This window comes from Odontesthes bonariensis, chromosome 18 (assembly GCF_027942865.1).
Source record: "Odontesthes bonariensis isolate fOdoBon6 chromosome 18, fOdoBon6.hap1, whole genome shotgun sequence".
Taxonomy (NCBI): domain Eukaryota; kingdom Metazoa; phylum Chordata; class Actinopteri; order Atheriniformes; family Atherinopsidae; genus Odontesthes; species Odontesthes bonariensis.
Genome location: NC_134523.1, coordinates 18,299,316 through 18,321,462, shown reverse-complemented (window position 1 = coordinate 18,321,462; position 22,147 = coordinate 18,299,316). Strand labels below are relative to the sequence as shown.

The 22,147-nt window shown below is 39.3% G+C and overlaps 1 protein-coding gene across 1 annotated transcript; it reads right to left on the bottom strand.

Annotated features, from left to right (window-relative positions):
* Positions 1–4,245: 4,245 nt before the first annotated feature.
* Positions 4,246–21,810, bottom strand: slc30a8 (solute carrier family 30 member 8). Its single transcript, XM_075449558.1, has 9 exons — positions 21,706–21,810; positions 15,046–15,212; positions 14,366–14,512; positions 11,676–11,829; positions 11,005–11,159; positions 10,787–10,899; positions 7,889–7,994; positions 7,663–7,797; positions 4,246–5,389 (listed from the first exon to the last, which is right to left on the bottom strand). Exons 1-9 carry the CDS (start codon positions 21,777–21,779, stop codon positions 5,244–5,246), a joined length of 1,197 nt encoding a protein of 398 aa, XP_075305673.1. The 5' UTR covers positions 21,780–21,810; the 3' UTR covers positions 4,246–5,243.
* Between the last annotated feature and the right edge of the window lie 337 nt (positions 21,811–22,147).

Below are 22,147 nucleotides of genomic sequence, written 5' to 3'. Positions count from 1 at the left end.
TCCAAACAATTTTGAGTCCATCATTCTACGGTGAGAAAGATAAAGACAGTTGTCAATCTTGCCGGAGATGGATGTTTCAGCAAGTTCATCCCACGGTAAGACCGTGCAATGCTCAGATAAACAGGGGGGGAAAAAAAATCAAAGATCTACATCTACAATTAGAAAAACACTGAACAACTTTGACTTAATTAGAAGGGTTGCAGGAGAAAGCCTCATCTCTCTAAAAAGAACATGGCAGCACAGCTTAAGTTTTCAAAGTTACGTCTAAACAAACCCCACAAGTTCTGGAACAATGTCCTTTGGACAGATGGGACCAAAGTTGAAATGTCTGGTCATATTGCACAGCAGCACGTTTGGAGAAAACATCCATTTTCAGTTCCTGTTTCTTCCAATTCAGAGTTGTGGAGCCTATCCCAGCTGCTATCGGGTGAGAGGCAGTGTACACCGGGGACAGGTCACCAATCCATCACAGGGGCAACACAAACACAAACAACCATCCACACTCACACAAACCCCCACCGTCAATTTAGAATTACAGATTAACCCAACATTCATTTATTTTGGACTGTGGGAGGAAGCCAGAAAACTGGAGAGAAGCCACACTTGCACTGGGAGAACATGCATAGTCCACACAGAAAGACCCCTGCTGAGATTTGTCAGGCCACAGTGCTACACACGGTGCAGCCTTTGGGTAAAACCACACACAACAAATCAGTGCAAACACCTCATACAAACTGCCAAGCACCGTGTTGGAGAGCTGATGATTTGGGCTTATTTTGTAGCCACAGGACCTGGATACCTTGTCCTCATTGTACACCCAGCATGAACTCTGTACACCAAAGTATTCTGGAGTCAAATGTGAGGCCATCTGTGTGACAGCCAAAGCTTGGTGGAAACTGGGTCATGCAACAGGACAATGATCCCAAACAGAGCAGTAAATCTACCGCATGATGTCTGAAAAAGAAAACAATCAAGGTATTGCAATGGTCCAGTCAAAGTGCAGACCTCAACCTGATTGAAATGCTTTGGAGGGATCTTAAGAGAGCTGTGCATAAACAAATTAGTGCCAACCTCAATGAACTGAAGCAAATAAATGTGCATCAAAATCCCCCCAGAATGATGTGAGAGACAGATAAAGTCATACAGAAAACTAAAGTTACTGCTGCTAGAGGTGGTTATATAAGCTCCTGAATCATAGGGTGTACTTAGTTTTTCACACACTGCTTCTGCAATTTGTCTTAGTTTTTGTTATAATGACATCTTGTAATACGCCACGTGTTGTTGTTCATCTGAGAATGTATTTACCTTTTTTTTTTACCTTGTAAGAACCAGAGGACTTTTTTTTGTTTTGTTCTGATATAGAAAGGGATAACTTAGAATTGAAAGAAGGGGTATTTTCTTTTTCACGTCAGCACATTTAACATTATTGAAGGAATCTTTCAGACAACTTTTCACGCATCAGCTGAAGAGATTAGAAAATGTAAATGTAGTGTTTATGTGCATGCTCTTTATATATATGTGTGTGTGTTATTGCTTAGAAGACCACTGTCTACAGGTCCTGAGCAATTTGGCAGCTCATCTATCATCGCTAATCAAAATGAATAGAGAAACAACAGAATGTATTGATCAACTAAGCTGATGAAAAATGTATTGATCTCTATGTGTTGATGAGATCAAACCTCACCGAGACAAAATTAACATCAAACACCTTCATTCATCACATGGCAGTGCTTTCAGAAATCCTATCATGTTCGCATTTGCCCAATGTAGTGTTTGTTTCAACAGTCACATCTCATCACCTCTGTGTGCTTCACATAGCATCATCTACATCATGCAGTTACAGCATAGATGAGATTGATCACCACTTCGTAGAACTGAGTGGTATCACTGGTGCTGAAGGGATTGAACAAACCACAAGAGTGAGGCGGTGAGACAGATGGCGGTCAAAAGACGGGGAATAGCTATCTGGAAAAAGAGCTGGAGAGGGAATAAAAGGTAACAAAAACCTGAATGTGATACAGACTGGACACCCCTGTGAGGAAACACAAACCATGTGGTAATTATTAGCTTAGGGGGTATCGGAAGTAAAAGGGATTATCTTCCCACCTAGTGCATTACTCAGGTCTTAATTGAATATGCACTGATCTGGTTCCTCCAGAGATACGTTGAGATGGAGAGAGACGGGAGCACAATGGTTTACTCTGAGGGCAGCATGTAGAGTCCATTCAGCTGCTCACAGCATATTCTCCTCCGAAGAATGAGATTAGTGGTACGGCTGAAGGTTTAATGATCAGGCGGTAGCAGGCCGATGAGAGTCAAGATGGTGCTCTCTGTTTAAGTGCTTTTACTTAGAATTGTTAGAAGTGATATAATCTGTAATGATAATCTATTTAGTGTTTACATCCCCTCAAATCCCTGATTTTCCACGAGGGGAAGTCAGGTAACATTAACCTAAATTAAATATGATTAAATTAAATGAAATAATGATTTTGATGGATCAAATTGCCAACTATAAGATAAAATGATGAAAGAATAAAGTGAGACGTTTCAAGGCTTTCCAAGTTCCAAAAATTGTTAATGTGTTGGGTTTTTTTGGTACCCCGTCACATTACAGATTCAGTTCAATATCTGTGACAAAATATTTGATGAAATGATGAAGATAACCCTAACCCTACATGTCAGAGCTCATGCCAAATATCAAATTTCTGTCAAGAATAGAAGTGCTATTGATTTCCTATCAAATGTAGACCTAGTCATTCCTCTTTTCCCAAAGTATCCTTTTATTTGCTCTTGTAATTATGTCCACAAAGCCACTAATGTTGTTTTAGGGTGTCATTAAAACCAGGCTAATCAGCAAACAGGCTAAGGCCCCCCTCCCACCAAATGCAACCTGAGAAACAATTTGTCAAAAAGTCTGGAAAATTAATGAAGACTCCACCAGAACCTGCTTGAATCTTATGAAGATTAAAGTGACCACAGAGGACTGAACTGTGACAGCTGAATTTGAGAGTACCAGGAGAGCTATACGGACTACAATGAGATGCTGGATGTTCAGAGCTGTTTTTGCAGAAAGTGTCTTTAGGAAGGCATACTTTAGATTCTGAAAAAAAAAATACACAGTACCTCAACTGGCTGACCAACCACTGATGTAAAAGGCCTAAAAATCCTTGTTGCAGCAGACACAGGTTCAAGTCTGAAACTGTGGGCCTTTGATGCATGTCGTCTTTCTGTCTTTGGCTACTTTCCTGAGTCTCTTCACTTTCACCCAAAAATAACATTGAAAAATATGTTTCAAAAGATGTAAATAATACTAAATGTGTTTGAGAATTCTCAAAAGTTGAAAACTAAAGTTTTTAAATGTTGAAATGTTGAAACCAGGCTAGGTTTACACCTGGAGCTTTTCCAACTGTCTTTCGGGAGCTCACACACATGCTGAGCTTTTTGGCTACTTTCCCTTATTTTGCACTTTAAGCCATCTTCGTTGGGTGTACATAAATTACACTTGCCAACTACGCTATCCAGTAACCCCCCCGCCTACCTCCTTATGAGGATTTTGTAGCTTCTTAAAAGAAACCTTTAAGAACAATGTCTGCTCTGATGTGAAAATGATTAATAGTTGTAAGGGTGGTACTTTACAGGACACCATTATGGGTTGTATTCAAGGGTCTGAATAAATGATCTATAAATTGGAGCACTTGTGCAGAAACGTGTCTGCTCTTTAACTCTGGAAAGCATTAATCTGGACTTAAATCCATGTTTTATGTTATAGAATTTAAGTCTTAGATATTGTTCTACACTGTAGTAAATAGTAAAACAAAGAAAAACCCTTCACACTGTGAACAACGACTTAGCTGGCACCAGCAGGCTGAGTGTCCATTGTTATTTATGAGGTCCTTGACTGTGCCAGCGGCGCTCAGGACACCTGCAGCAACTCTCGCTGCAGGATGCAGGAGGTCAAACTCAAACCAGCTGTAAATATGCCTGTGTCGACAGAATGTCAGATCCTACCCCAAAGACTATATAAGTATATTGAGAAATAAAAGACAATAGATCCGTTTTTGTGCTGTTGCCCAGCAACAGACTTATCCTGGCAGTGAAGGATTAAACGTTATACAGTGCCCAAATCAAATTTATTTTTAATCAAAAAAGAATATTTTATTGAATAATTCTCTGAAGCTTCTATCTTCAAAGTCAGAGTGATTTTATTCTGTATGAAAAGACATGGTACACTCCATATGCAGCACTTCTCAGGTTTCTGGTGTAGATGCCCATGAATAGTTCGATAAATTGGTCTATATTTAAACAACCAAACTGTCTGCAAGTGATGGTCTGTAGTATCCTCAGTGTCAAAGGTTAATACATTAGGTTTATGCTCAAAACAGTTGATTCGCAACACAGAAGAGTTTGAATGGATGTACACACCGATCAGCCACAACATCAAAACAGCCTGCATCATGTTGCGGTCTCATGCTGCTAAAACAGCTCTGATCCCTCAGGCCATGAATATCAGACCTCTGAGGCTGTCTGGGGACGTTTGAAGTGGATTTTTTTAAGGCATGAAGGCTCCAGGGTTGAGTCCAGTTGGATCAGGCTTGTTTCTGGATCAATGCCTTCAGCTTTTTTCTGTTTCTCAAGCTGTAACTAAGCAGAGCGGAGCAGTGAGAAGTGTCCCATTGGTGGAAGCCGCGGCTGTCACTGTGGGGTGTGGGTCCACAGCAATGTTTGGCTGGTTGGTACAAGTCAAAGGGACATTCACATTCACCAGAACCCAAGAAATATCAACAGAACACTGCATGGTAACAAGATCAGTGTTATTTATTTATAGGTCAGTGGTTTAAATGTTGTGGCTGATGAATGTATAAATATACAGACACTCAAAACACCAGTGTTTTTACACCAATGGATAAAAATTTTAAAAAATTACAGTACATTATAAAGGACACTTGAATTTGAATTATACAGCACTTTAAACAAAAAAACTAATGAAAACTGCACTCAGGATAAAACTTCCCATAAGTGGATAATTAGATTTTCCCCAAAGATCATTCACATCCTGTGCAACCCTCATTATTTAAATAGCAACATTTTTTATAACTCAACACAAGAGGAGCTTAAAACACAGTAATGCAGATTTCTCATTAATGTCACAGTGAAACAAAGCCCATTCTACTATAACCACCTGCAAGACAGGCTAACACTTGTCATTTTTCTGAAAGGATCGGGTAAGAAATCCTCACAGGTTCCTACTTCTTGGGGTTTTCGCACAGTGTACATCCAGGCTTCAGGTCAGCCTGATTCTCCATTTGAATGGTAATAGAGTGGAAGTTGTGGGAGGAGAAGCAAGCCTGTGTCATTTCTCTTAGAACAGTCTGAGCATCAGCTGAATCATCTGTGGAGGAGAGAGACGACAAAGGAAATGGCAGTAATAGAAAGTGTTAGTCATCTTTCCGCTTGCACCGTATGAGCTTTCAAAACTGTATCAACATTCCAACTTTTTCCAAAAATAAAAAAAATAGTCCAGGGGCTGAATAGCCACATGATGTACAAGGAGACTGCAATTTTTAAAGGTCAGACCAAGATTTTACCAAAGTCAAAATGTCCCACTGAAGAACAGACATGAGTAGAAGTCGTGTTTTGATATTGTGTTTCTGCTTCAGCTCGGATGTTGACCCACTTCAGACCGTACTTTAAAACTACATCTATATCCTTGTTTGGAGCACTTGTCTGCTTGTCATGTTCTGTTTTTGTTGTCCTTGTTTTGCTTTGTTATTGTCCTTTGTCACTGTCATTAGTATTGTGTTGTTTGTGCAAGCTTTTATTGTTACTGATGTCAGTACTGTGTTGTCTGTCTGTGTAAGCTTTTGCTACTTTTACCTGCAACCAAATCTACCTTCGGGTATAAATAAAGTCACCTTAGCTTACCTTTAACTTTTAAGGATGAGAATTTATTCAGTTCTGAAGTGGTTGTGATTAGACAGTAATTCAACATCTAATCTACATACTAAGACAAGCATTACTCAGAACTCATTTAAATACAGAATACATGTTTATGTAATTCATGTCTGGAATTACATTTAAGTCAAAACAAATGAATAATGTATTACTTGAGGATTGAAGTTTAACTTGTATTAAAAAAATCTATTTGAAATAACACTGAATAAAAGTTAAGGTCAAAACTAACTAAGCTTACACTCTTAAGCTGCAAAGTACCCTTCAAAGTCAAAGACATAATGTAAATCTATTAGGACATTTTAAATGTTACATTGCTCAGAGGGATGGAAAATTGTAAGGCTTCTTCTTCAACTTCATAAAATTAGATTTGGCTTAACTTTCGGAAAACTACACTTTATATAACCTTAAGCTGCACTTTAGAGTCAGCTTTGCTTTGAGGTTAATGGCTGCATGCAATTAACATGCAATCTGTATTAATGTACAGGAAGATGACAGCTAACAGACACACAGGCCAAAATTAACCAAAGAAATTCTTTCTTTAACAATTGACATATTGAGACAAAAAGAAAAGTTGAATTTTAAAATCGGCATATGTTAGATAAATGGCTCTTTGTGTTCACTATGGGTGCATTTAAAGTTTGAATAACAAGTGCCTGTTTGGGATTTGAGCCTTGAAGGAGAAGTTCGTTTTTTTTAAACCTGGACCTTATTTCTGACATAAAATACATTCATCTATGGATCTATGGAGATATATATATATATATCCCCGTATATCCATATAACAGGAGTGAACGGGGGCATCGACCGATGTTTATATCCCTATATATGGATATACGCAAATTTAAATATCGTCCGAAGGATGCCGACTTTCACCAAACTGTTATCGGTGAGTAGATGAACAGAAATAACGTCCAGTTTTAAAAAAAGAAAAAAAAGAACTTTCTCTTTTAAAGTTTCTACCTACTTTGCTTTATTTGTGCAACATACAGGTTGATGGCCACAGGGAAAAATTGTAAAGCAATGTCGAGTGGTCGTGGTAGTATCTTATTCTGCTTTTTTAGTACACTGGTGACCTTCACCACATCATCCTGTCACATTCTTTTACTTGATGCCAAAGAATTTGGCATCAAGTAAACTCAGCCTTACTGTAGCCCAGTGGCCACTTTTTGTAGTCCCTAACAATCCCTAAGTATTCGCAAGACACCTACGGCTGGGCCTGGGTTTTTTCTGTGACGGATTTTTAATCCACAGAAATTTAGTGTTTTTAAAACTTTCCTGCTGCACAGAAACGTCAGCTAGACTTGTGTCAGGTCACCCTCAATTAAACTGTTAGCAGAGCTGGAATGGATGGGCCAGGCCAGCAAGGGAAACAACACGACACCAATAGGTTACACAGATAAGGGAGCTAGAAAACTTTAGTTCAGGCACCAGAAATATAACCTAACCCGAACCCGTGGGCAGCATCTTTAAATCCCCAAAAATGATAAATAAAAGTAATTAGGATTTAGAGTATATTGTGTTCTTGAAAAGAAAAAGTTAGCCTTCATGCATTTGCAAAGCACTTATGGTATTCTGTTCTGTATAAAACCCTCAAAAATTTTATGCTGAATCTGAACTGTACAGACTCATCTATGGAGCATGTTTAAAAGTGGGGCTAATTTGAGTGTCATAAGAGGAGGTTTTTAATTACAGCAGGGCACTTTCCCTCACCTATGGCTACGTGTGCAGTGAGCACGGCTTGGTTAATGGTGAGGGCCCAGATGTGAAGGTTGTGGACAGCTGTAACTCCCTTCACTGCTAACAAACGGTCTTGCACCTCCCTGTACTTCACCCCCGATGGAGTGCCTGGATGAGAGAGGAACACAAAATAGGTGTAAGGGTTATGTCCTCAGTTTCGTAAAAATGAAATGTTCCTGAGCGTCGGCTCCGAGCTCACCCTCCATAAGGACGAGAAGGATGTCTCTCATGATGGCGAAGGTGGTGCATAAAACCAGTATGGAGAACAGGAAGGTGCAGATGGGGTCAGCCATCTTATACTCTGGCTGGAAGAAAGTCACAATGCAGAAAATAAGTGTTAACATCTAAAATACAACTGGTCAGAACGGCTTTTTAAGTACACAAAGGCTCGGTATATGAGCAGAGAAATCTACACTGAGAAGAAAGGGACAAACTGCACCTCATTAAGGAACACAGGACAAAGATGAGTAATTGGTTCTTGCATAAGAGAAGCTCATGATTTGGCGGTAATGAGTGCCTAGGGAAAAGATCTGCAGCACACTGAAAGTATTGAGGATTCATGCCGACAGACAATAAGCAACAGAGCAGCATCGTTCCTGTTGAACACAATGAGTGTCTGTCAGACTGAACTGGGACTGTGTTTAATGAGAATATAAAGCGCTGGAAGCTAAAAATAATTCACTACTTATTAAATGAGAACAACCGTAAGCTGCACCTGCTTCAACTACATTTTAAAAATACATATTAATGAAAATTAAACTAGCCATTTGTCGTATTCTCTAATATTCTTTGAAGATGGATACAGGACTGACAACCCGCAGTCTCCTATTCACAGTCAAAAAAATACTGTTCATAAATTAATATTTTATTCTTTTCCAATTTGCTCTATTCTGAAAAAATATAGCCACAACCGGCAAACGATCAAAGTCAAAGCAGAAATGAGCATTTGTTGAGACACAGAAACATACCACATGCATAAACTAGAATTGTTTTCCACACACTTTTCCACGGGTTGAAATCAGTTCTCTCATATAGATTTTTTTCATTTTAAATTAAAAGTCTCATGGTCAAAACATTTTGCGCATTTTGAAAATTATAGACAGTTTTCTAAACTGCCCATGATGCATACAGATGCACTCCCACCCACACACACAGGCTTAAAGAATATCCAGACAGAACAAAGTGTCCAAACAGAATGTAGAATAGTCACAAAACCTTTCAATGCAAATGGACACAAAAATGAGTCCTTTGAGGAACACAGCGTCACCTTTTTAGTGAAATAACAGTCGCAAAGGGACTATAGGGTTAGATTAACTGCAAGCTGAACAACAGCTTTTTTTTCTATTCAAAAGAAAAGTGACTATTTCAAGAAGTCATTTTTGGATTCGGTCGCTGTTTTGGCACCTCTTTAATATATCTAATACTTTAACGATGGTCAGTAAAAGCTACAAGGTTATCATCGCTTGCATTAAAACTCAAGCCATGACAACATCTCGATTCTAAATATGGAGCCGATGTTTATTTAGATGTTTACAACCTAATTATCAAATGTAAATATTTAGATTTATTGGGTGCTGAAAACAAGAGAAATTTGCTTTAAGTGCTGAAGTTTCTGCTCTCTGACTGACCTTATATCAATATTCTAACTGCTCCCATCCACCGCCATTTTGTTTAACACAAAGCTGCGTGTTTGTTAGGTTGATATTAGGGGCCATCAGAGCAGGAGTGGCCTCTATAATTTCAGTAATCTCTTAAAGACTATTCAGGGAGTAATTGCTCTACTAACACCTCCAACACCCATAACCTGCACTTATTTGCGCTTTTCCTACATATATATTGTTATTTAGATACATTTATATTGATTTTACATTCAATGCATAGCCCAGGGGCTCTTACTGCACTAAAGATTAAATGTTTGGATAAAAGTGTTAAATGGCAAACTGTAACTGATGTGAGTTCTTACAGCAAAACTAAAACTGTAACACTGGAAGGAGTCAAGAGTTTTGTGTGGCGCAGCTTCTCTGCTGAGGGTACAGGGTAAGTGTCCTCGGGTGAGATAAACAACAAGTTTCCTCAAGTTGATAACAAGTAAGCTGTTACTACAGTGCAATTAAAACCTAAAGAGTAAGACAATGATCGTTTAACAAGCTTAACCATTTGAAAAAGGGATATTTTCAGCTGCTTTCATCCATCTCTCCTATATTTCACACAACTTCTGCTCACTTGGTACACCAACTGCTATGAAGATATGACATGTTGTTATCAGAAAATTATGAAAGACTATCATATTGTAGCCTCAGAGCCATAATATTTGCACTTCGAGCACTTTCCAATCTTCTGCGCTCATCGTTGATCTATCCTCGTGTCTGGCACATTAACAAAAAAGTGACCAATGCGTGAAAGACTTAGTGCCTTTACTTCTTAGACTGGTTTATTAATGATAAGTGTGTTGTGTGGAAAAAGCCTTCCACAAAAGTTTCAGCACATTTTTTTTAAAAACACCCATTTTGATTGATTGGCCTGCATTACTGAAACCGATATGTGGATACTTCTTTCAACCTCTCGATAAAAGAGACAAATGGAAAACAACAGGATTCCAATATTTTCCCTATGCATGCCTTTTAATTTACTTTTTTTTTTTAAATACTCATTATAACAAAAAAGCCTGCAAAGGCTTTTGACTAACTAATTATTTTTATTATCCATTTCTGTTGTTTTTATTACTCAAATTATGTGGGCAGACAAGATATATTAAGCCCTGGAGGTAAGTTCGCAAAATGGGGGGCACCCCATGTTTTGTCACAGTTTTCATTAGCCACTTTGAGGAATTAAATAAAAAATCTGATTTAAATACAGCTCATGTTTCCTACATATTCATTTCCACAACACACTGGAGGGCATGTTAATATTAAAGCTTGAATGTCTACTCGATTTGTGAACATTCAAGACTCTTTGTATGAATACTGAAATGTGATGCTTGTGCACCAAGTTCTGCTTCTGTTATCAAAGTAACATCCATCATCCATCTCAAACCTGGCTTCTGCCCATCACCTGCCTTCATGGATTCACATTTTTAGATTTCTCACAGACATGTTACCTTAAAGAAGATAATGATGGCGCTGACGAGCACACTGATGCTCTGGAGAAGGTCTCCCATCACGTGCACAAACGCTGCTCGCACACTAGCGTTGGCCTGCTGAGTTTTCACACCTGACATCATTTAAAAAAGATATCATTTTGTAAAGGATCATGTTAGTGCTCATATTTTAGAGGAAAGTAAAGCAGCCAAATAATGATAGTGTGCATGGAACGTACCGTGATTTGCCTGATTTTGCTCCAAGTCTATACACTCATCATTGGAGTGGATGCTGTTTGACAGCTTTTCTTTCCCCGTCTCGTGACCGTGGCCGTGAGAGCTGAGCCCACCGTGACTGTGGCCGTGGCCTGACTGGTGAAGGGTGACAGCCATGCTGTTGAGAGAGGAACAATTTCTTTAAGCTTTGCACTAATCATACCTGAGAAGAGTTTGAGAAACTTGTACAGCTCTGCCAGAAGTACTGCCCTCCTGGGTGTAAAATTAAGATTACTTTATTGTCATGTACACACGAATGTTAACACGAAATTACTCCTCCACATTTGACCCGTCCAGGTTGGCACCTGTTGAACACACATTCACACGGTCACACAGTCATTGAGACAAATGCCATACACTGGAGCGGTGGGCAGCCGGGGAGCATGGGGGTAAGGGTGCCTTGCTCAAGAGCACCTCAGCTGTGGCAAGGAGGTGGACTGCCACCCCTCCAGCTGTCAGTCCATCAATCTTTTTGAGCAGCGAGAGTGGGAATCAAACCACCGACCTTCCGGTTATTAGATGACCCACTCTAACCACTGAGCTCACAAAATGACTTTCACAAATTAAATCATAAATATTCAAAAGGTGCACTGATAAAATCTGTATAAAGTATAGAAGTGTGAATTTTACTCACATGATATTGGCCACCACTGCACAACCAGAAGTAATAAGCATGATATTGCCCTCAATAGTGTAGTTATCACTGACAAGGCGCTCCACAGCCAGATAAACCAACACTCCTGTCACAAGCCAGATGGTAAAAATCGACAGCAGCGCACCCAGGATCTCTGCGTGGGGGAAAAATAAATCAGGAGATGTCATCAACAGACTGGGGGCTGTTTGGGATCAAAATAATAACTGTGGGGCGCGGTCAGTGGCGTAGTGGGTTAAGCAGCCGCCCCATGTACAGAGTCCCGCACCGGACGGCCCTTTGCTGCATGTCTTCCCCCTCTCTCTCTGCCCCCTGCTTCCTGTCTCTCTCCAACTGTCCTATCATTAAAGGCATAAAAAGCCCCAAAAAAATATTTAAAAAAAAATTTAAATTAAAATAATAATAACTGTGGGAACTTCAGTGTGAAGTCAAATACTCCAGGTCAAGTGAGGATGAACCACCCCAGCATCATTAACAATCGTTAAATAGTCAGTTTAACTGCCATAAATATTAGTTATGTTATCATTTAACGTTTTGTATGATATTTTATTTGACACCGTTTATGAATATTTATTTTCTTTATTTAAAACCTCAGCCAAGAGGAAATAATTTTTGTTTCTTGTTGAGTGACGGACTTTTGATGTATCACTCCACTCCACGGACTTAATTCGGTGTAACATTTGAAGAAGTTGAAGAAGCCACATGGTGGACTCATTCCCTCAGGGGTGCAGCCAGCGAGGTGATCTGTATTTCTTGTGCTGTGTTGTGTACGTGTCTGTATGGGTGAAACATGTTTAATTGTGCGTTGTGTTTAATAGTTTGACGGTGATGGTGGTGACTGTTGTAATAAATCATCCGTATCAAAGAACTGTGGTCCGTGCCTTCCTGGCGGGAGTGATAATCAGGTTTAAGAAAACTATTTTTTCATCAGTCCAGCACAACTATCAAAGTAATGTATTAGAAAAGGACATGTGGTTCACGCGTCCAGCACGTTTTGTGCGTTTAACTGAGGGGGCAGGACACGGCTTGTGACACCCAACTATAATAACCATGTAACCTTCAATACAAAAACCCTAACAAAGTCGTTTATTCTGTGCAAAACTGTGACATAAAGAAGAACAAAAGCAAAACTGTGACATAAAGAAGAAAAAAAGCAAAACAGCTACAGAATGCAAATTTTAATTCAAAATTAAAGTTAGTAAAAGAAAATAATGGTCAGGACAGGACGGGGTCTCCAGTCTTCCATTTGGTGGTCAGTTTTGTAGCGCCAGTTTGTTGTGTGTGAAATGTGACAACAGTCAAAACGGGACAATTTGATGAAATGCTGTGACACCGTGTTACTCTAGGGAGCCATTTTCTTGTTAAGTAGCATGAAAAACTGTGGAAATTGTATCTGTGGACATGAATTATCATTAAATATGTATCAACATGTTTGGTTCTCATTCATTTAACAGAATTACAGGTTTTTTTTTTTTGCTAAGATTGGGTCCCAATGAGATTGGGTCACTAGTCAGCATCTATAATCAGAAATGTAATGACAGCAAACTCATCTTTCAATGCTAACATGGATATCTACTGAATTCCAGTAGAAACTCAAATGCTCTGCTGAGTAATAGACAAACTGGATGCCTTAGCTTGCTATTAGTATTGCTGCTGTCATGACTTATGCAAACAAGAACGTAACTAGGAATTTTCAGTTCAGTCTGTTTAGAGTTAAGCTGAATCTCAACACCTTTCTGATGTCAGACAGTGACATCTGTGTTGCCAATGTAACATCAGACATAAGAATTTCTACTTAAAGTAAAATAAGAAGCAATATCTTGATAACATCTGCAGCAAAAGGTGCCCTAAACATATGTGTCTATAGGATGTAATTCCTCACTGAAGAACCCTGTTCATTTGAGAGATAATGTTTCTCATAAAAACACCTTTTTTTTCTGCCATTTCACTCGAAAAAGTTGCAAAAATACCCCAATCTGGTATTTTCTGTCCAACATGAATTACATATTATGCAAGGATTTAGAAATTTAGATATTATGAAGGCAACTTATCATGTCTTGAAACTGGGATTTATTAAGCTTATTTTGTAATTTGCTTATACAGCACACATCTTGCACTGTGTTACAAAAGCAAAACTGTTTCTTGATATCTTTAATTTTTATGCTGCTTAACAGTTCAGATCCTGCGCTTTGTTTAATGCATCAAATGGACACACGTTGAACTTCATTCAAAGACAGACTCTACTAATGGCGTTACTGATCTATTGTCAGTTAACTGATTTAATTGTGGGATATTCGACAGGGTATTCCTTATTTCATAAATGATGAAATCATTTACAAAATTAAAATTAAGTATACTAGTGAACTGATTTTCCAATCCATCCATTTTCTACACCTGCTTAATCCAACTGTAGGGTCACGGGGGGGGGGGGGGGGGGGGGGCTGGAGCCTATCCCAGCCGTCATTGGGCGAGAGGAATGCAGGACAAACTCCACACAGAGAGGCCCCAGCTGGGAATTGAACCTGGAACCGGTGGCGGTGGCGGTGCCAACCACCACACCACCGTGCAATCCAATCGTTGCATTAAATTTATATTCCACTTTAACTTTTTGCCAACTGTGTTACAAAATTAGATGTGAAAAAATGACTGATAAACATCCTATGATGCTGTACCTGCACGGTGCCAGCCAAAGCTGAGTTTCTGTGTGGCAGGTTTGGAGGAGAGCCAAAGGGAAAACAAGCTGATGATGAAGCTAGCTAAGTCTGTCAGTAGGTGAGCAGCGTCCGTCATCACGGCGAGGCTTCCAGCCAAATAACCACCTGCAGAGAGAAGTCAGAACAGTCGTTTGGACTGAATTCCATAAATCCAAAAGTCATTCGATACAATCAGAGCTGGTCCAAATTTCAGCCACTATGGTGCAGACCGTCTAGAATCGATCATATTTATATGATGAAATCCAATTATGGAGTTAAAAGACTAAAAAAAATATTGCTGAAGTGACAGCTTCCAAAAAGAAATAGAGACAACTGAACGAAGGGAAAAAAGACAATAGAAAAGGGAAGATTATAAAGAAAGTCAGATGACAAAATGAAAGTAGACCCAGAGAATAAAAGATAAAAGATCAGCTATTAGTAGTAAAGAGGTCAACTGGAGGAGAAACATGAGCAGATAAAAATATATATATATACAGTAAAGGCCAACATCTAATCAGGTGTCAAAGGACTGAAGATGCATCAGATTTGTACTGGAACAGTAATGCAAAGTACCTGAGAATGTTGTTAAAAACAAGCAAACAAGAGGACTCGGGATGAAAGAAGAAAGAACTGAGAAAAAAAAACACAGCGTGACTCACCAACGATCTCGCCGACCATGAAAATCAGGCAGACGACAGAAACAACATACAGCCTCCTCCTGGCAACTTTCTTCTCCGTCTCTCGATCCTCCTGTGCATGGCTGTTGTCATGGCAATGCTTGACGCCCCCGTTGCTATCTTTCTGCAATTCTCCATGATTTGGCACACTGTACAAATACGAAACAGAGTTTTTGCAGAGAAGTTTCAGATTACAGTGTGAAAATAAATCAGCACTGACCTAAAAACAGAAAAATCTCAGATCCTCGAACAGGAAGGAACGGGCCGGACTTTTTCATTTTCGGCTTTTGAAATGAGTGCGATCACCAAGTGTATTGGATATAAAAGGAGTTCTTCCTCGTGGTTATTTGGGTAAAGTTGTTCATGACCAAAAGTGCGTTGTTGTTTTTACTTCAACCTTTTACGCTGCGTCTACATTTTCAATTAGTCTGCCAACAGAAGATTAAAAGTAAGAAAATTAGTAGAATTTCATCTTTTTGGCAATGGCAATAACATTTAAAAGTTGTGTTGACTGGAGACAGGAGAATGGAAACAGTGGCCACAAATTCTGCTCCTTATAATAACATACATTAGTGCAATCTATGGCTGTTAATGTATATCGTCTCAACAAAAATTTCTATTTCAGAATTAAAGAGACTGATATTTCCAAATATCAAACAGAATTAGTTCAGAGTGTCAACATACACACACATATCTGCTGACTGTTTTCCAGAGTTGTGACAGAGTTAACCTCTACTTCCTGTTTCTAACATCACCAGCCTCCACTCATGACAGCCTAATGTCTGCCACTGGGCAGAACTGGATCCTGACTATCCCAAATGGGGAGACCACAATCTATCATATGGGCACATTTTTACTTTAACAACATAGTGAAGCTTTAAGGGCGGATTATAGTTCTGCGTCTATCGTCTTGACGTGTTGCTTTGCTCTGGTCGCGAACCACTTTTCATGTTATGGTTCTGCAACCTCGGTCTGGAATTTCTCGGGACGCACAGCAGTTTCCCCTCGCGAGAATTTCGGTGGGCGGTGACGAGAACTTCGGGGGCGCCGGCGGAAGTGTTTATTTTTCAAAAAAAAAAAAAAAAGTGTATGCAAGATATGGATCTGGAGTTGCTCGACATCGAAGAAGAACAGCTTCTTTTATTGGAGTTGGCGAAAATGCAAAGGAGGAAGCCACACAGACAACCGGAAAGGCACACCGAGGACCAATCACAGCCGCTTTTGTCTGCGCACTTCCGTTGGTGGTCTGCGTGCGTCTGTCGCGTAGTCAGGATTTTTCTGAGGTGCACGACAACGCGCGCAGAGCCTCTGCGTGGGGGAGTGGTCAAGATTTTGACGCTCGCAGAGGCTCTGCGTCCGAGCGTCAGAGGCTTTGCGTCTGAAGCATAAATCAGCCTTTAGCCATTTCTTTCTTTCTTTTTCTTATTGCTTGGTTCAAAATATCTTTTAACCTCCATCTCTTCAAATGCATCCTGCTCTGAGTCACACGTTGACTGTCAATTGTTGCAGAAATATGTGAACTTTGGTAGACGACAGACCTGAGACCTCTTGTCTCTCTGTGCTGGTAACATCCTGACACACATTAATGCGCCACTTTTTAGCATAAAATCCAGTCCCAATCGCATCATGAGGCCTTCGTGCATGATTTCAGTTTAAGGATAGGCAGATCTGGCTCTACCACCAGCTACTGACACCAAACTTGTGCGAGACAACATGCAAAGGCTATGGTTTGTCTCTGTCATTTAGCCAATTAATATCAAATATCCACAATGTAGAGTGGCACAGCAAGTGACATGGAACACCAAAACAGCGTGACTTGTCCTAAAGAGAATGTATTACACTCAAAGATGTAAAAAAAAATAAAAATATGTAGATGATGGATAGCCTGGGAATTCCCATGCTGCTTTGCGCTCGATTTCATTCTCACTGCAAAGTCAGCCTGGAAACCACCGCCCTTATTTTGCCAGAGTTTGGGAACCAATCACAGAACGGGGGGGGGGGGCAGCAAGACGATGACGACGTCTATGCGCTACACCGAAGCTTGTAGAGTGTTAATCCAACATGACAGCGGACACAACGTTACCGTTCAATGCAGCCTTAGAAAGTGTTTCGGAGTAGATTCACCCTAAGGTCATTTGAACCGTGGTATCCAGCCAAGTAGCCCACCCGCAGTTTTTCCGATATTGGCTGAACATCAGCTGAGTTACTGAGTTATCCCGAATAGCTTAGTACAAGCGCTAACGGACCCTGGCAGTATCTCCAAAATTACCACACTAAAATCACATGTCATGACACCAAACTTCTACAGTAGTACAAATATGGTCTGTACTCACAAAACGATGCATTTGGAAGTTTGTACATAGTCCAGGAGTTTATTATTATCATCAACACAAGCCTGATAGCTTTTCTGCTGCTAAAGCTGCGTCGACGTCACTTCTGGGAGCTTGGAGCTTCAAAGTAAGATGAGGGTGAACCTGCTTCAATATGGAATTTTATCTCTAGTCATGTGTTTTCTCAGTTGGGTGGTTTAAAGTTTATTTTGCTTTGCAATTATAATATTGACAGGCTTCCTGTTTCTCTTTCAAACTTTCATAAGCAAGCTCTTTTGTCTTGGTCTCTTCTTTACAAGCACAATTTTTCTCCAAATACTTACTTTATCTGGAATAATAGGGATATATGTTACAAAACGAAATCTATATTTTTTGATAACTGGTTTAGGAATGGTATTGTTTCAGTAATTCAACTTCTTAATGAACAGGGTAACCTTTTCAGTTACCAAGAATTTCTTCAGCGTGTAAAAATACCTGTTACTCCTAAGCAATTTGCCATTGTTTTTGATGCAATTCCACTGGGAGTGATCATGCTCCTGAAAGGTTGTTCTTATGATACTCCTCAGCTTGATCCTCTTCTGACACATGTTGGTAGAATATGCTTGATGTCCACTACCCGTAATAATAACCGGACTGTGCGCAATCTATTTCTAAAGGACATTATTTCTGTACCTTGTGCAATCTCAGCTTGGAGTGGATATGCCAACGATATATGCTGGACCAAGGCTTGGACACTACCCAACAGATTCTTACTGGTCAATAAAGTAAAAGAAGTGTCCTTTAAAATCATTCACCGTTTTTACCCAGTTAAATCCTTTTTAGCTAAATTCAGTAAAGATATTGATACTAATTGTACTCTTTGTAATACACATCCAGAATCACTTATTCATCTTTTTTGGTTTTGTGAGTTTTCAAGAGACTTGTGGCGAAAGATTTGTCGTTTTATAATTGACCATATTTGTGAAACTTTTGAGTTACGTTTGCAAGATGTTTTATTTGGTTTTACCAATTTTAGTAAGGAGCTGGATGAGGAATATTTTCTTTGTAATTTAATTGTTCTTCTGGCAAAATTCCATATACATAAGTGTAAAGTACTTAAAATGAGGCCTTCTTTTGTTTATTTTCGTAGGGACGTGAACATTTATCTCAAAAACATTTATGCCTCAAAGAACAAAAAAGCAATGAAAACTGTGAATTTATGTACAAAATTTAATATTGTTTTATAGATGTGTGTCTGCTTTGTTTGTGTCTGCATTATCTAACCCCTGGCGTATAGTTATTGTATCTGTCTTTGTTTCTGTACTTGTCTGTTTTATATTTAATAAAAAAAAAAATTACACTGCAAAAAAAAAAAAAAAAAAAGTAAGATGAGGGTTGATCTACTACTGTAGACAACAAAGCAAGGCTGCTCAATTTCTCCATTATTAAAATAAATTCACAACTCTACAACATAAAAATTCATGTAGAATATAGCATATAGGCCTACTTTGTTGTCAATTTAAGTAGCTTAGAGCGCAAGTTTACTTTTATTTTCCATTTTTTTCTTCTTCCTCGTCGAATTTCTGTCGTCATCTGGTATAAGTGATACAATTGGCTATGAATCGCGCGCAAAGCAGCATGGGAAGAACCTGACGTCATTTGATAGACATTCGTAGCGCCCAATAAACTGCTCCAGGCATTCGTAAACCACGCCTCAAATACGAGAAAATGCACACCTAGTTCCCAGACCACCATCTCATCGAGATTGTGGACGCGTCAGCCAGGCTAGATGATGGATTTTTCTTGTGATAAAATTTTCCAATGAAGTTTACACATTATGCTAACATTGGGAACATGAATCGCTGCTTTGGTAAGGCATGTGTTCACTAACAGCAGGCTCATCTCTTTTCTCTGATTTCAGTCTCCAGTCATCCAGCTTATGACCCAGAAACCGTTCACAGCTGATTAATTTGACGGACATTTCAAGTCCTTAAATGCACCCTAAAGTTGAGAGGAGTGAGGAGGCTTTTGCTAGAAGCATTAAGCGAGGATACAAAGGTGGCCTTTATGAAGTCTTTTTTTTTTGGCACCCATCATGTGTGAAGTGTTAAACCTACACTTTTTTACTTAAAACTGAATCACTTAAAAGTAAATCACAAACCTACTCATCTAGTAGGAAATGGTGTTAAACTGCAGCTAAAAAAAAATGGTTAGATGATGCAGTGGTGTCACGTTTATTTGACGTTGGTTGAAAATCTCGCTGTTAACTGATTCCAGTGACTTTGAGCATCATTGGGAGAATTTTCTTAACAACTTGGTCCTTCGAGCCAGATCTCAACATCCTTTCCGCCGTTCAGGGTCGGAGCTGAAACCGTGCACGGGGGAGTTCGGGACTCCTAACGAAAGACCTCCAGCTGAATTGCTGTTATTCAGAGGCCAGCTTCCACTGGAACGGGTTAAGGTGATGAGATCTTATTTTTGAATCAGTGGCCAGACTCGCTGGATTCATGGTGATAAAAAACTTTGTGTTACAATTTTTGTGAAAAATAGCGTAATATTTAACTAAGGCCTGTGAAACCAGTGAAGATACATAAAGCTGTATTTAACTGAGATCCATAAAGCCAGTGAAGTGAGTATAAACTGTATTATTTTCTACTAAAACCAGCTCATCTGGTGAAGTTCAATATTAATGTGTAATATTCAACTAAGATCTGTAAACGCCAGTGCAGTTAAATACAAGGGTGTCAATAACTTTTAACCAAGATCTGTGACAAAACAGGGAAGTTAAAATGTTAATGAGTCCATAGTCTGTGTGAGAAGACTACAGGAATAAATAACTTGTGTATTACGTTAAAAACAGAGATGATAAATGATGATAAAGATCCTTGTCACAGCTGAGGTGCCCTTGAGCAAGGCACCGTACCCCCATGTTCCCTGGGCCAGTGTATGGCATCTGTCTCCATGAGTGTGTGAAACCTGTGCATGTGTGTGTTCAGCAGGTTCGGCCTGGATGGGTTAAAATGCGGAGGAGAAATTGCGTGTATCTCCCACATGTCAATAAATCTGATCTTAATCTTAGTTATTAAGTAGTGTTTCTGTGAAACAACAAAAAAGTATCAAGGTTCATAAAGTCAAATTTTGGGGTCTGAGGAAGCAGATTATGACAGACCCCTGAGTGGTCAAAGTGAAAAACAACTTCTTCATACCCAGATTTCTTTAGGAGCTACGTTTACAGAACTTGAATCTCAAATTACAGAATATGCGTTGAAGGTACTGCATTGGACATTATCTTGATTGGTTTGCTCTTCAAGCTCTTAAGCCCACCTACAATAACTGAATAGGCTTAAGATGTAAGAGAAAGTTAAGAGGAACGGGACAAAAAACATTGTAGTGAAAAAAGCCTCATGCTGATTTGAAGATTAGGTGTAAAAAAAAAAAAAATGTAGGCAGGAAACTGCAAATCATGTAAAATCACACTTTTATGGCTGCTATTCAGTGTGACAGCAGCATTTAAAGTCAAACTTTAATCTTCAAAGTGCCTCCCTCTCGTATAGATTTTGTAGAAATCATTTCAATTTTCAGCAAAAATCAAGTTGAGTTATTCTTTTTGATAAATTATACCAAGGTATCAATCAGGTTTCCATTAGCTCCACTATCAGCGATGTAAAGCAGACTTGGCAGCAGATCAAAACCAAGCAAGAAAACTTTTTTCATGCATTTTCTCCCCAACAACTACATGGATTTACTAAAAATTCCAACTTTCCATCAGAAGCGACCATATTTACTTCTTTAGACTACACAGTTTGAGATTTCTTTCCCCCACTTCTTTTAAAAAACATTCCTCTATAAGCTACTATTACTAATTCTCAGTTAACCATAAGAACCCTTAAGCAGAAATTCATTTGAATATAACCATTAATTATGAGCTCATGATTGAGTCAAATTGTCGTAACCCACGCGCCCCCACCCATCGGAAATGACCCATTAATCACACGTTAAACCTGCCGCATCAGCCGAATGGAGTGCACGTTTGCGCACAGCTAATCCCATCAGACCCTGGACCAGTCCCGTGTGGAAAACCCAGAAGGTCACATAAGACCGAGAGCACAACATAACTGAGAAGAATTCATTACTTTTTATTTTTTTCATTTGTGGAATTACAAACTGCCTCGTTATAGCGCACGTGCGCCAGAAAACTCACCGAAAACTTTTAGATTCACTCACATATCAATTATTTTGAGTATAGAAGAGAATATGTAAACGGTATGAATGTTCCTCTGCTCCTATTTTAGGTTGCCTTTTTAAAACACGAATTGGATGGATAAAACTTTACCTTCCCGGCGTGGTGTAGGAGTTCTTCGTTTCTGTCATCAGGTGAACCGTCTCTGGATTCTTGTTTTTGAACATGACTGATGTCAGAAACACAGCAATTAAGAAGAAAATTCAAAAATCCAACTTCGACAAGACTATGCTAGAATTCTAATAGACGATATCAAATAAATATATTGTTTCTTGACATTTAAATTGCGCCCTCGTTGTAGTTTACTCTTATTTAGGCTTTGTTGTCTGCGCTCGTGAAGCCGTTGAGTTTTCTCTCCAACAAATCGGGGTGCAAACAGCTAAATATCTGCTGCTGCTGCTGCAGCAGCCTTGTGACTAAAACTGTCCGCACCGTGTGCAAATACAAAGCCGTCTGAAGTGCATCGGGCCGGAGAGATGACAAGAGGTGACGGCGCATGGATTCAAAACATGAAGATGGAGAAAGTGCCAAGTTG

Coding starts and splice junctions, on each gene's coding strand:
- slc30a8 (XM_075449558.1), bottom strand. CDS start 21,779: ATGTTCAAAAACAAGAATCCAGAGACGGTTCACCTGATGACAGAAACG. Junction 15,213..21,705: donor TCCTACACCACGCCGGGAAG/GTAAAGTTTTAT, acceptor GTATTTGTACAG/TGTGCCAAATCATGGAGAAT. Junction 14,513..15,045: donor CATGGTCGGCGAGATCGTTG/GTGAGTCACGCT, acceptor TTCTCTCTGCAG/GTGGTTATTTGGCTGGAAGC.